Source organism: Cannabis sativa, chromosome 1 (genome assembly GCF_029168945.1).
Source record: "Cannabis sativa cultivar Pink pepper isolate KNU-18-1 chromosome 1, ASM2916894v1, whole genome shotgun sequence".
NCBI classification, from domain to species: domain Eukaryota; kingdom Viridiplantae; phylum Streptophyta; class Magnoliopsida; order Rosales; family Cannabaceae; genus Cannabis; species Cannabis sativa.
In genome coordinates, this window is record NC_083601.1 from 33385448 (window position 1) to 33400934 (window position 15487).

At 33.7% G+C, this 15487-nt stretch overlaps 3 protein-coding genes across 8 annotated transcripts; 2 read left to right on the forward strand and 1 right to left on the reverse strand.

Annotated features, from left to right (window-relative positions):
* The first annotated feature begins 888 nt into the window (after positions 1-888).
* LOC115706191 (uncharacterized) lies at positions 889-7501 on the forward strand. 6 transcript variants are annotated; one of them, XM_030633753.2, is made up of 8 exons: positions 889-1473; positions 1576-1713; positions 1843-1911; positions 2013-2084; positions 3229-3311; positions 3400-3531; positions 3669-3882; positions 4613-4915. In XM_030633753.2, the coding sequence occupies exons 1-8, from the start codon at positions 1075-1077 to the stop codon at positions 4655-4657; spliced, it is 1152 nt and encodes a 383-aa protein (XP_030489613.2). In that variant the 5' UTR covers positions 889-1074; the 3' UTR covers positions 4658-4915. The 6 variants fall into 6 exon arrangements, with proteins under 6 accessions (XP_030489613.2, XP_030489616.2, XP_060969151.1 ...); XM_061113168.1 differs by lacking the exon at positions 4613-4915 and adding an exon at positions 5146-6072 and having other exon boundaries at positions 940-1473; XM_030633754.2 differs by lacking the exons at positions 889-1473; positions 1576-1713; positions 1843-1911; ... (2 more) ...; positions 3400-3531; positions 4613-4915 and adding exons at positions 5146-5639; positions 6077-6214; positions 6309-6377; ... (2 more) ...; positions 6850-7078; positions 7229-7501 and having other exon boundaries at positions 3744-3882.
* A 1518-nt stretch (positions 7502-9019) lies between these two features.
* On the forward strand, positions 9020-11804 carry LOC115706192 (3-ketoacyl-CoA synthase 11). The gene is made up of 2 exons (XM_030633757.2): positions 9020-9541; positions 9938-11804. The coding sequence occupies exon 2, from the start codon at positions 9945-9947 to the stop codon at positions 11478-11480; it is 1536 nt and encodes a 511-aa protein (XP_030489617.1). The 5' UTR covers positions 9020-9541; positions 9938-9944; the 3' UTR covers positions 11481-11804.
* A 965-nt stretch (positions 11805-12769) lies between these two features.
* LOC115706193 (probable histone H2A variant 3) lies at positions 12770-15199 on the reverse strand. Its single transcript, XM_030633758.2, has 2 exons — positions 14889-15199; positions 12770-13368 (listed from the first exon to the last, which is right to left on the reverse strand). The coding sequence occupies exons 1-2, from the start codon at positions 15009-15011 to the stop codon at positions 13072-13074; spliced, it is 420 nt and encodes a 139-aa protein (XP_030489618.1). The 5' UTR covers positions 15012-15199; the 3' UTR covers positions 12770-13071.
* Between the last annotated feature and the right edge of the window lie 288 nt (positions 15200-15487).

Here is a 15487-nt window from a genome sequence, read left to right on the forward strand (position 1 = left end):
CTGGGATGCATCATGCATGCATATATAAGGTATAATTGTGTGTGTGCGAAGAACTTGTGATATATGTATGAGTAAGGAAGACGTGGACATTTAAAGTGAATTGGCACATTTCATCAAATAGCCGGGGGATATCATCGAACTCCATTCTGATTAGCTTCTCTTTATTAATTTCGCCTTAAGAACTAAGAAGGTATATAGTAGAAAAGCCACTTGTTTGTTATATATTATTCTGTGGCTGGGACATCTGATAAAATGTTATTCTCCAATATTCACACTAAAAAAGTAGCTTTATATTTTCACCGAGTGAGTCAATAGTCAACCTTTGAAAAGCTCACCAAATGTATAATATTGTATATAACAAATTCAAATCAGACTTCTAGCAAAAAAAAAAAAAAATCAAATGTAAGAATTCGGCACATAATTAAAATAATATATGAGTAAAAAATTAATGAAAAAAAGAAAGAAAATTTTTCATAATTTTCTCATTGTCTATATCATTAGAAATTTGTTAAATTTATAATGACCAATTCTCACTGTTTTTGGAAAAAGTAAATTAGCTCCTTTAGTTATTAGTTATTGAAGTTTGAATCGGAGCTAGTGCCAATGATTTAATAATTGAGAAATGTTAAAGGCTAACTTGTGAGTTATAGATTATCATTATTTATTTATAAACCATTTAAAAAAAAGAAATGTTACTTCTGTTCACAATAGTATTAGACACTTTGTTAATAGTGTGAATTAAAAATAAAATTATTTTAATTTTATAGATTTCAATCACACTTAACCTAACATTAATCTAATAATATAAGTAGAGAAAATAGAATTAATTAAGCACAATAGAAAACATATTTCTTTAATTTTCTGTAGTAAAAGTTTGATTTCATTGCAATAGTTTGTTTTATATTTAAAAGACTGAATCACTCAATTCCGTTTAATTTAGATGGGGAACTACGTGGATGACAATATACCACAAATACCAGAAAACGGCCACCACTCCCAAATGAACACTCACTCACCCATCATCTTTTGGCTAAGCTTTCCTTTCTACCAAATGCAAAAACAACACAGATAATAATGGCATGCACACAGCTCTGCCACCAAATTCTCCGGCCAAACACTGCTTTTTGTGCCACTTCTCGGCGACTTAACACCTCAGGAGCCACTACCCTTACATTCCCAGCCTCCAAGAGAAATTTTAGCCTTGCCCACAATTCCAAGTGGGCTGTGAAACTAAGCTTGGTGGAGCAGAGCCCAAAGAAGTCGACTGTAAATATCCAACGGCTGGTTGATTTCTTGTATGAGGATTTACCCCATCTCTTTGATGATCAGGGAATTGATCGGACGGCCTATGATGAACGTGTCAAGTTCAGGGACCCAATTACTAAGCACGATTCCATTAGTGGGTACCTGTATAACATTGCCCTTTTGAAGAATCTCTTCAGGCCTGACTTTCTTTTGCACTGGGTCAAACAGGTTAGTTAGGAAGTTTTGATATATTATGGATCTAGGTTTTGATTGTTTGGTTATTAGGTTTAATTTCTTTTTAGATGTTTGTTACTGATTGAGTTGATATAGACAGGTCCATATGAAATAACAACAAGGTGGACTATGGTTATGAAGTTCATTCTTTTACCTTGGAAACCAGAGTTGGTTTTTACAGGAACCTCTGTTATGGGCATCAACCCTGAGACTGGAAAGTTTTGCAGCCACTTGGTAAGACCAGCTTTTCTTTTCATATCAAGGTATGGAATGAATAAGTTTGGGGCTTCTTTTTTCCTTATTTTATTTATGTCCTAAGTGCTATTCTAACTAGTATGTAATTGATTTTCCTTTACTTTGTAGGACTACTGGGACTCTATAAAAAACAATGATTACTTTTCTTTAGAAGGATTGTGGGAGGTGTTCAAGCAGGTACTCATTCCTTGTTCAAATAATAAACACTGCATTAGTTGCTAATTTCAAAATTAACAAAATAAATGAAAGTTTTCATCTTAGTTTTTAATGGTATGCAGCTAAGAATTTACAAGACTCCTGACCTGGGAACACCCAAATATCAAATACTGAAGAAAACGGCAAACTATGAGGTCTGTTTGCTTGTTATGAATTGTAATAATCTATATCAGCTTGTATTATCAGTATGATCTAATTTGAATTTGAAGTTGCTCATGCTGAATTCTAGTAACAACTAACATGTGTAGAATAGTCTGCCCAACTAGTAGAGAAAGTGAAGGAAAAATCAGTAACTGTAATAAGCTGTTGACATGCTGATACTGAATATTTTTCTTGTTATCACCTAATTAGAATCTACTTTGGTTTGGTTTTACTGAGTGGCAAAATATCAGAATTAAAATGGCGAAAGATGTGGTGTCCTTCAACTAAGTCTATATATATATATATATCCACAGAACCAAGTTTAGAGAATGCGGATCCATTAAGAGAACACAGCAAGAACTAAGACAATATAAGCTAGAACTCTCTTCTTAGAGATAGCTGATACCCTTAGTGAAATCTCGTTGCTCGAGTGTCTAATGGAGGTACTTTGGACCCGCTTGTGACCATGGAGATAAAATCCCAATTGGACCTAGATCATCCTTAAACTCCTTTAAAAAATGAAAGGGTAGCTAAGAATAGAAAATCAAAGACACGAGTCTAGAAGAATTCAAAAGATTTCTCTCTCCTTGACATGTAGGTCTACAAAAATATCAAATGAATACTCTGCACAGTTACAGTAGAGGTGTAAAGATTTGTGAGAATGGAATTGTTCTGTTTCCAGGAAATTACTAGTTAGAGAATCCTGACTGAGGGAAAAAATGGCTAAGAAGGCTAAAACAGTAATAACTGTTTTACTGATGTGAGAAAGGATGTCATGAAAACATTTTAACGAATGTCAAGACAGAAATTTCCTTGCCCTTATTCAAACGAAAGAAGCACACGAGTGAAACAAGTTTTGAGTAATGTAACAAAGAAAGATACAAGGAGAAGGAGAAGGGGTCATTTTCCAAAAGCCAGGTGGTTGTCACAGCACGATTTGATGTTGCTATCACAAGAAGTAGTGAGAGATCCCTTGTTAACAAAGACCATAGAAAACCAAACCAATGAATACTTACAAACAGTTTTACTACTATGATTTATACTACTAAAGTATAGAGGTTGAATTGACTCGATGCAATTATATTTTCGTTATTTTTAATTCTGATGCTTCACGTTATTCTTGGATGGATTCAACAGGTAAGGAAGTATGAACCATTTGTAGTTGTAGAAGGAAGTGTAGACAAGCTCTCAGGCTCCACTGGGTTCAACGATGTCACCGGGTTAATACTCTTGCAAACTCTCTTTTCATTTTGCTTTCTTTCAAGTTTCAAATGAAACTGATAGTAAAATATCCTGTCTGCCTGACAGGTACATTTTTGGAAAGAATTCCGCCATGGAGAAGATACCAATGACAACTCCTGTCTTCACTGAAGCTTTTGATTCAGAGTTATCCAATGTATCCATCCAAGTAGCTCTTCCACTTGACAAAGATATAAACAGGTTAATATCTATGTATTTATGGATTCAAGCATACTAAACTGTAGTGTTTTATTTTAGATGAACTATCAACAACAAATGTGCCTCAACAATTCATTTTGCAAACACTATTCCTTATAGATGTGTGTATCCATGACCAGTTTACCCAATCCAAATAAAGACACAATAAGCTTGAGAAAGGTGGAAGGAGGCATTGCAGCCGTGATAAAGTTCAGTGGGAAGCCAACTGAAGATGTTGTTTCAGAAAAGGAGAAATTCCTGCGATCATGTCTCATCAAAGATGGTCTTAAACCAAGAGTTGGTTGTTTGCTGGCTCGTTACAATGATCCCGGAAGAACTTGGAGTTTTGTAATGGTATGTTTCATAGTCCCTTGTTTACTTTTCTACTTCATGAACCTGAATAGTAGTTTTGTAATGGTATGGTCTTAAACCAATTTTTATCGCAAATAATAAATCCCTGAACCTGAATCCAGTTATTTAAACATACAATTCATTTTGAGACAAAAGAAATTTAGTCTGGTATTGGTAGATTAGATAACCTCAACAGCTGAATCCTAGTGTTAATTTCATCCCTCAATTCAGATAGAAACTAGATTCTTAACTAATGTATTTGACATTACAAGTAGGAATATTTTAAGATAGCAACTTAAACAATTTATAGAAATGTTAAACTTGTATTCTCTTGTACTATATTCCAACTCACACACACCCCTTTCCAGCGCACTTGAGCTAGCCTCTTCTTGTTAATTTCCTATAATTTAATCCAGACTGAATTGTTTTTAACGCAAGATTTTCTCTAGCTAATACATAAAACTCATAAAGAATATTAATTTAGTGAAGGAAAACAACTGTCATTCCATAGGAAAAAAACTGATGATAGCGCAGAATTAGTAGAATAAATGTTAATTTTTGGAGATTTTATGTTTTTTACACCATTTTTAGGCAATATACACAAATTTCATTATTAGAGTTATGATTGTAGCTTATTGGAATCATGCTTAGTGTAACTTTTGCACCTCTACAGTTTCATTATTGTACTACTAACTAACAAGTTTTGTTTTGGGGTGATTTGATGACATTGAAGAGGAATGAAGTTCTAATATGGGTCGATGAGTTCACACTGGACTAGCTATAGTTGTGGATTTGAGGAGGCAAAGTAGACTTGTTATACGTGATTTATTAGAAGAATTTTATTTTTATAATGTTAATATATGATTATTTGAAGTGCATCTTTGAGTGGTGTCATATTGAAAGAGTTTTCATATTTTAAATTATAATATTAATATATGAGGCCGATTGTTTGCCTTTGCTTGTAGTAATATTACTTAAATTTGTACTCGAGGCTAATTAATTTAATCGATTGGGACAATAAACAGTTTCAATTGGATACCCTGCATGTAATTATTGCGTTGCGCAAACGTCGAGACACAAGTGCCCATACCAAGCCAAAACCACATCAACAAAAACTCTGCATTAGATTAGATTAGTAGTAGTACGTACATGTGACATTTGAACAAGCAACCGGATTCAATGGACTTTTCTGGGGTTTGATAAACATTTTATTTTATTTTATTCTTTCTCAAATATTAAATTTATATAATTTCTTTTCTTTTTTAGGTCAAATAACTCAAACTCAATAATGAAGAATCACATTAATTCAAACTCAAGACTTAATAAGGCCTGTATCGCAGCAAAAAATAAACACACAAATGGCAGGCACACAACTAGCTCACCAAAGTTTGAGGCTAAACACCGCCGTACCAATCAGTGTTTGGCGACGGAGCTCCGCCGCCCCTAATTACTGGGGTTTCCCAGTTTACAAGAGTTTGGAAAACAAAAGGCTAGGAGTCCTCAACTCCTCCAAGTTGACCGTTGGATCATTAGTGACGGTGCCAAAATCAACGTTCAACGTGGAGGGATTAGTGGATTTTTTGTACGAGGATCTGGGCCACGTGTTTGATGATCAAGGGATTGATCGAAGGGTCTACGATGAAGGCATAAGATTCGAGGATCCAATCACCAAGTTCGAATCTCTTAATGCGTATCTGTTTAACATAAGTCTCTTGAAGACTGTTTTTAGGCCTCAATTCCAGTTACACTTCGTCAAACAGGTTTAAGTGTACTGTTTTAAATCATTCGTATTTTTCTTATTTCTACGATGGACTATCTTGAAAATAAAAATAAGGAAAACAAATAATGGAAATCAGCTGGTTCTAATTTGACAAGGAAAATGGAAAAATAACATAGCTCTAATTTGATAATTGGAACGGTGGCAATTATTAGTCTTAATATTTGTATTTCTCAAAAAAGAAAAAAAGTCTTATTATTGTAATATGGCAATCGAATATATAATCTACTTCCAATCTAACTTTTTAATCTACATACTGTAATTATTAGACATTTAACGTTAACTCACTGAACTGAATTGTTTGAATTGAATCTTAAGCAGCCTATAGTACAATACGTTATTTAGAATTTGTAATGAGAAACGTAAAATTTGATCTTGGCATTTGTGACTGATTGAGAGGTTAATTAATTATATATATAGACAGGTCCTTTTGAAATAACTACAAGGTGGACTGTGGTTATGGAGTACATGATTTCACCGTGGAAACCAGAAATGGTCATCACAGGAACCTCAACCATGGGGATAAACCCAAAGACTGGGAAGTTCTGTACCCATGTGGTAACATCTTATGCCTCATTATCAAAAAACCTATACACTGAAATCTGAAACGTATCTTAACTAATTCATAATACTACCTTTAATTTGTTTGTAGGATACGTGGGACTCAATAAGGGACAATAATTTTTTCTCTTTGGAAGGCCTTTGGCATGTAATGAAGCAGGTACGTACCTATGTTAAAAGCTCATTTGGTTGGTTATACGTCAAAACTATGTGATAAGAGCTGATTTTCTGTTTTCTTATGCAGATGTCGACTTTCAAAACTAAGGATATTCTTGGAAAACCCAAATATCAGATATTGAAAAGAATGGCAAATTATGAGGTCTCATTGATTAACTTTTTATATACATATAAGCGTACAATACAAATAGGTTAGGTGGTGTTGTTTTGGGTCTGTAGTTGGAAGTTTTAACTAAATATGCTCTTACATGGGCTAATTGCTTCTGCAGGTGAGAAAGTATGTCCCCTCGTTAGCAGTAAATGGAACAGAGTAAGTATTAAACAACAAATTTAAGGAATTCTTACCTTATGTATCATGAGCTTGTTCTCAACAAATTTAATGAATTTTATCTCTAGTACATATTTTCTTAATACCAGTTTTCAAAAGTTACACTGATACACATTTTTTATGATAGTTTAACGGATACTCATCAATTAACAAATGGTTTGAGAGTAACGAAAGGAGGCATTGCCGCAGCTATAAAGTTCAGTGGAAAAGCTACCAAAGATATTGTTCAAGAAAAGTTGGAAACTCTCTTTTCAAAACTTGTCTTAGATGGCCTCAGACCAAAGACCGGGTGTTTATTACTATCTCCTTCAACAGATTCCGGTTCTTGGAATTTTGCAACGGTATGTTGTGAAAAGGTTTGCCAATTCTTTTTTAACTATGGTACTCTCCCTAAATAATTGAGCTTCAATGATCTCTTTATTGAACAAAACTTAATCAACTACTTCCATATAAAATGCTAACGATGTTTTGTTTTTTTTTTGGGGGGGGATTGATTGCAATTGAAGGAGAATGAATTGCTTATATGGCTAGAAGATTTTTCAATGGACTAGCTTCGATCTTCTCTCATTCCCTACATGATACATCCATGTTGATCATTTTCCTTTCACACCTTAAAATATAAATTTCCCAATTTGCGAAGATAACTTGGAGTGATGTTTCTTCATTATACGTTACATCAAAACTTGGTCGTATATAAAACGAGTCAATAATGATGGTGATGGGTAACTGTACAAATAATAATTCAATCAATAAATCTTTGTTTTTTATTTTTTCCTTAATTGAGTGTACATATTTTTTGGTAAAGTTTACATGCCCCATTATAGACATAACTTTCTCCAAAAGAAGCAAAATGGGAAGTTATTAAAAAAAAAAAAAAAAAAAACAGCTGGAATTCTTATAGTGGACATGTGCAAGTTTTGGCTGCCAATGAGCTGGAGTCATTGAAGCTTCATGTTTTCAAATATGACCATCCAATTATAATGCCTTCTCTCCTGAGAATCAGGTCATTAGTAGGATTATTTTGACCACAATTAATGAATTATGGGATAGAAACAAATTAAAAGAATTTTCTCAATTCTGCCCATCTTTAATGGACAATTCAATTTTTTTTTTCTCAAAATTTGTTGCCTCGTTCTCGATCATTGACATTTCTCACTCAAAAAAAAAAAAAAAAATCAATGCCTTTGGGTTTGGGCTTTGGTGGCCCCCATGGCCCCATCCTTAACAGCACGGCACATGTGGATAGAACATAGAAGGATCTCTTTCCACCTCTGCAACTAGATTTTTTACATCAAACTTCATGGTTTTTTTCTTGAGGGATCAAATTCTCACTTCTACAATTTTATTTCATACTTTTATTATTATTATTATTTTGTATATAGTGATCATGATCACGTTAATACAATATAAAGAATACATTAGCAATCTGCGCAAGAATCTTTTTAAACTAGTATAATTCATTATTGCAATATTATTATTGCGAGACACATGTGGATACATGAAAAAAAGGGGCCTTTGAAACTCTAGATAACGAAGTTATAAATATCACACCTAACTTATTAGCGTACTCCTTTTACTGTTTTTTCTTTTCTTATAAACGCATCCTTTTTCACTTTCAAGCAAATGACTTTTACATATTTCATCAATAGTTACGCAACACTTGAAAAAAAAAATCATTATTAAATTATGTCACTAGCTTAGTCTCTTGCAACTCTTGCATATATGGCTCTTAACTCATTTATGCACACCATATGTGTACCACAGATCAAAAACACTCTCAATTTAACATACTGAAAACAATTAAATATACATGTCTTTATTATGATACCTTCTAGATTTCGTAGAGATATTTGGGGAGCCAAGAGAGCCAACTGAAAATGAAAACAAATAGCCAAATGGGTGGTTATGCTTTAACCATATATTATATATTAGTGTAAATCAGATTGTGATGCCAAGGAAAATGGAAAAATAACAAACTAGCTATTTGGGTCACTTCAAAATAGGGGTGTTTAATTTATCCAATTTAATATTGTTTTCCGTTTTCTAACCAAATTACATAAATTCAGCTCATGTAAAAGGAACAAAACAAGTACACTATATTTGTTGGTGAATTTTTAAGATAAAAGAATATATGTGAAATATTATTATCATTATCCAGTAATTTTAAGATATTTAACACCATATATCTTTAATTAATATTATATGAGGTGGAATTTTCGCTGCAATATTCTTTTTTTAATAGTAGAAAATATTCTTTCCTATTAAATTGTAAATAAATGTGTTTCAAAAAAAGAAGACCAATTTAAGTTCAACTTCGTCGCCTGTGCCTCATCATCTTTTTGTGAAATTTTTATTAGTCAATAGCTTCATTTTTTTTATTTTTGTTTTGACTCAGTACAAATATTTTTCATATTCCCTCAAAAAAATAAAAAATATTTATTATGTATATTAGGTTAAAAAAAGAATCACATAAAATGCAGCCGTCTTGAGAAAGCGCGTGTCCTCGACATCTTCGTCTGTTTTATACAAAATTAATTACAATGTTTATGTTCCATTGAGACATAGGAAATGCAATAATCCTTTCCCATTATTTATGCTGTATGTACAATACATATGATATAAATATATTTATATTAATTAATTAATTTAAGCCCACCACTCGCTGCGCACTCTTCATTAATTTTATTTAATAATTAACTATTACGTTGTTACGCTTGTTCCATTTGAATTTTAAACTCTTTATTACCGCTTATCTCTCTCTCATTATTTGGTTCTCTGGTGAGATTCCTGCGACTTCTGGTGGATTTGTCATCTCAAGGGTTAGTTTTTGGATCTGGGATTTGCATTCTTCTCCTTTCGATTTTATGTTTAGATTCTTTCTACTGTTGTTTCCTCCATGTTTATCTTCTAATCCTGATAATTTCCGATGCATGTTATGAGCTTCAAGATGGGTTTTGTTTTATGATCTTCTTTCTTGATCTGTTAGGAAATCGTTGTATGAGAAAGAGTTAATTACTTTTGTATCTAAGATACCCTTAAAGTTTATTTCTTTTTCTTAATCATGATATTATTTGAGGTTGTAGCACTTCTTCTGATTTCAGTCTTTTCCCATTTCTAATTTCTTTTGCATATGGCAACGTTTGAATCTTTGAATTAAGGCTGTTGTGAATTCTTGGTGCTTTGTTTACTGACATATATAATTCATATTTAATCAGGGAAACTATGGCAGAACCAAAACCATATACCCCTTTGCTCCAACCATCTTCAACCCGTAACCTCCCTGACTTTAAGAAATCTATTAAACTCAAATATGTGAAGCTTGGCTACCATTACCTTATTACTCATGGGATGTACCTCTTCCTTTCCCCTCTTCTGGTGGTAATTGCCGCTCAGATGTCCACTTTTTCTATACAGGATCTTTATGATATCTGGGAGAATCTTCAATTCAACCTGATTTCAGTGATTATATGCTCGACCCTGCTAGTTTTTCTGTGCACCCTTTATTTTGTTACCCGTCCTCGCCCTGTTTATCTTGTCAACTTCTCCTGCTACAAGCCGGATGAGTCCAGGAAGTGCACAAAGAAGATTTTCATGGATCACTCTAGGTTGGCCGGTACATTCACAGAACAGAGTTTGGAATTTCAGCGCAAGATCCTTGAAAGATCAGGTCTTGGGGAATCTACTTACCTTCCTGCGGCTGTGTTCCACATTCCTCCAAACCCCACAATGGCAGAAGCTAGGAAAGAAGCTGAAGCTGTGATGTTTGGTGCAATTGATGAGCTGTTTGCTAAAACTGCAGTGAAACCTAAAGATATTGGAATCTTGGTGGTGAATTGCAGCCTGTTTAATCCAACTCCATCTCTTTCAGCAATGATTGTCAACCACTACAAGCTTAGAGGGAATATAACTAGCTATAATTTAGGCGGGATGGGTTGCAGTGCAGGTCTTCTCTCAATTGATCTTGCTAAAGATCTTCTTCAGGTTCATCCTAACTCTTATGCTTTGGTTATCAGCATGGAGAACATTACATTGAACTGGTACACTGGTAATGATCGATCAAAGCTTGTTTCAAATTGCTTGTTTCGGATGGGAGGTGCTGCTATACTTCTTTCCAACAAAAGGTCTGACAGAAGAAGATCAAAATACCAGTTGGTACATACTGTTCGCACTCACAAGGGTGCTGATGACAAGTGCTTTGCTTGTGTTACCCAAGAAGAAGACGCCAACGGTAAGGTTGGTGTTTCTCTATCAAAGGATCTCATGGCAGTGGCAGGTGATGCTTTGAAGACCAACATCACAACATTAGGGCCTATTGTTTTGCCAATGTCCGAGCAGCTGCTTTTCTTTGCTACTTTAGTTGGGAGGAAGCTTCTGAAGATGAAGATCAAACCTTATATCCCAGATTTTAAACTAGCTTTTGAGCACTTCTGCATTCATGCTGGAGGAAGAGCTGTGTTGGACGAATTGGAGAAGAACTTGCAGCTATCCGATTGGCATATGGAACCATCAAGGATGACATTGTATCGATTCGGAAACACTTCAAGCAGCTCTCTTTGGTATGAACTGGCTTACACTGAAGCCAAGGGAAGAATCAAGAGAGGAGATAGAACATGGCAGATAGCTTTTGGATCAGGATTCAAGTGTAACAGTGCTGTATGGAAGGCTTTAAGGACAATAAATCCAGCAAAGGAAAAGAGCCCATGGATTGATGAAATTCATCAGTTCCCAGTTGAAGTTCCAAAGGTTTCAGCCATATAAACTTAAGTAGAAAATGTTACAAAATCGGTGGCACTCGCCTTCTATTTAGACGATATGAAGTATCATTTTTTATTTGAGATGTTGAAAAGGTTCTAATTGATTTTCATAGTGGTGATGGTGAGAGCAGGATGCTTTATTTTTTATTCATTTGGGTTGTGGGTATTGGTTTTGGTCTTTCACCATGAGATCTTCAGAGACCATGTGTTTGGCTGTGTAGTCTTTAGTGGGCAACATTTGTTCAATATAATTAGAACCATTGACGATTAATTATGTATGGCTGTGTATTCTTTACTGACCAAGTATTTTACATCACTAGCTTTTTTATCCTTTTGTTGCTTTTTATCGTTTAATTGTTTTGATATCACTCGACAAATCGTGGTTGTTTGTTGTAGTTTTTCAAGCATGAAAACCAATTGAATTTTTGGACTTCGAGTTTGATTGATTTATAAGACAAAATTTTAGTTTTTCAAGCATGGAAACTAGGGGTGTTCATCCGCTCCAATCCGCACTTTTTTGGTCAAACAACGTTCAATCCGCACTAAGTGCGGATTTCATATTTTGGATCCAATCCGATCCGCATAAGAGTTTAAATCCAATCCAATCGGCAATAGTGCGGATTGGATCGGTTATTTTTTTCATAATAAATTATTTAATATTTCATAGAAAAAAAATTAAAAAAAAAAACTATTGTTTCTTAATCTCCAATAATAATCTATTTTCATCTCTATTTATATACAAATTAAACCAATATACATATATATTATTATATATATACTTATCTTTAGATTTACACTAAAATATATATGTATCTATTACTAAAATAAATAAACTAGTATATATATGTTTAAACTTTATGTGTATGTGTCTATGTGAATAAGAATTATTTTCTTTTTGTATTTTTTATTACAAAATAAATAAAATACACCAACTTAATATATTACTAAAAAAAATTAATAAATTAGAAGTTTGTGTCTTTTTTTAATTAATATATATTATATATTATATTTTTTAAAAAATATATATATAATTTAGTGCGGATTGGATTGGATCGGTTACTTTTTGAGGTCAAACAACATCCAATCCGCACAAGTGCAGATTTTAGATTTTTTAATCCAATCCAATCCGCACAAGTGCGGATATTCGCATTTTGCGGATTGGATTGGATCGGATACTTTGTGAAAACCCCTCATCGAAACCAATTGAAGACTATTGAATTCGGACTTCCAGTTCCACGTTGATTAATTTATCCGATAAAAATTTTTAATAAAGGATTAAGTCATTGCGTGCAATTTCTACAAAATCTAATACATATATCGTGATTAAATCAATAACAAAGGAGACTCGGAACGTGAACTCCTGTAATTTTTCTAACCGGAAACATGAAAAAGAAAAAGGAAACCATCACAAGATAAGCTGATTGGTAAATGGAAAGTAAGGTTAACTAAATAATCTCATATAACATTCATTATCCACAATAAAATATCCCTAACAGCAAATTAAGCACAGTCATTATCCTGCCCATAAAAGACAGAATAACTTGTGTTTTTCAGTAGTTGGAAGAAAAAGTCGCGCCAAAAAACCTATGGTCAGCTCAGTCCTTGGATGACTTATTAATGAGCGACTTGTGGATGTGGGGGATCACTCCTCCACCGGCAATGGTTCCCTTGATCAGAGTATCAAGTTCTTCGTCTCCACGAATGGCAAGCTGAAGATGCCTTGGAGTGATACGCTTCACCTTCAGATCCTTGCTTGCATTGCCAGCCAACTCCAAAACCTCAGCAGTCAGATACTCCAGGATTGCAGCAGAGTAAACCGCCGCAGTAGCTCCAACTCTCCCATTGGCTGTGGTCCTCAATTTCAAGAGACGGTGGATACGACCAACAGGGAACTGAAAATCATACATTGTTAAAAGTTAAAACAAATCAAGAATGGATACAAATCCTGCCACTACATCACTTCCAATGGTAATAAATACTACAACAAGCTGAACATTTCAGTTTCCTAAAAAACTACAGTATCAAAATTGACGTTCCATATGTTCTCAAGTTTACTAATATGTAGCTATCCGAGTAGGAAATGATCAGGCAACTATACAAACATTTAAAACAAGAGAAAAGATATTACAAAATTGCAGGGAGATATGAAAGATGACAATTACTATTTAGACTTCGGGATAAATGAAAATCAGTGATTTTGAAAGATGACAAGAGTTGGCAAATATGGACTAAAAGTGTTAGGGTGGAGAGAGAGAGAGAGAGAGAGTAGCAATAAGGTGCATGTGACACTAATCACGCACAAGTTGATTGTCAAACATGAAGCAGAAATTAGTGAATTACCTCTCAAATATAATAACAGTATGCATACAAAACATGAAACAAAAGTCACAACAAAGGTTTTACTAAATTTATTCTTCAAGAGTGGTTCGGGTATTTCAAACTAGAACACATAAAAAATTATATTTCGAAGGAATGATTATATGTTACACTTTTTGATTATTACATATAAAAAGCTTAGAAGCCCTTTAAATAGCAACACTAATACATTATTGTTTAGAGAAGCAAGCACAAACCAATAGTAATTAGACAGACCAATGCAGAGATTCTGGTGTGTATGAAAAGGAAAAGGCTATTTCTTCATTAGTCACAAAAAATAATACAATTCAGACTATTCTGTAATTGCACCCAAAACTATAGATTCTAAAAAGAATGCGATCTAATAGTGGAATACAGTTCTCCAAAAAGAATATATAGTGGAATACAGTAAAGAAAAAATAGCCAGTACTGAATGGTACTATTGTAACCCACAATTTAGACACTTCTTAATCAGGATTCAGACTAAGTTTTAACGAAAAACTAAAAACATCCCAATTCAAATATCAACAGGAATTCTATGTTAACCAGAATTTTTTAAAAAAAAACGGAAAGGCAGACAATGAGTGACACCGAATATCATACTGTCCCTACTCCGTATCGAGATCCAGGATCAAATTATCAAGATACAAACAATGGTGAGGGTAATGTGGTTAATCAGGTAGCAAGATCTAGCTTTGCATAATATGTTTCATTTTTTTAAAAAAAAAGAAAGAAAAATAATAAATTTTTCATGCTTTAAACTCGCAGATATAATGAATATAATCTTTCCTCTGAACATTCAAATGAAAAGCTTTAAATTTGATTAGAGGAAAAAAAAAAATAAAGAAAAACAAGTAGTTTTTTTCTCGTTTCTTTCTTCCCAACATGTTCCGTAATATTCACTAAAGTGAAAAGACAATATCGTAGGGCCCATTATCAACATAAACGAAAGCTACTCTGAAACAAGAAAGGAACAATCCCAGAAATTTTCCTTCTCAATAATCGACAAAACAAAACAAATCGAAACCCAGAAAGAAATTAGAAAGAAAAGGTAAACCTGAAGACCGGCTCTGGAAGAACGAGAGATGGGTTTCTTCTTGTCTTTGTCCTTATCCTTGTTGGCGTTGTTGGCCGCAGCGGTCTTGCCCATAATCAGACCCTTGGCGCCTTTGCCCGACATCTTTGATTTACCGCCAAAAACAAACTCAAAACTGTGTTTAGATTTATGAGATTGTTCCCGAACACAATCACTCTTCGACCCACTCACCAAACCGATTGGAATAGAGAGATGAGAAACAAAACCAAAGACGGTCGCTAATGGTCGAGTCGAACTGCAACTTAGGACTATTTGCCTATTTATGTGTCCCTTTTGACTAAAATAACCCTAGTATCCTTCTTAATTTACTAATATGGTATTCCTTAACTTTTGTTTTTTTTTAAGTGGAAAAGCTGGAGGTTTTGAGTCGTTGACTGACTCCTTGAATTTCGTAAAAGAAAATTAAATAAGAGAATTACCACCTTCTTTATTTTTTTTTTAAGATCTACTTAATTTACGAAAATGTTAATCACCAATAATAAGAGCATCTTAATGATACTTTAAAATATTTGTTCAACATACTTTCTACTATAGTTTCTTTTTTTTTTTTTTTGAATAAG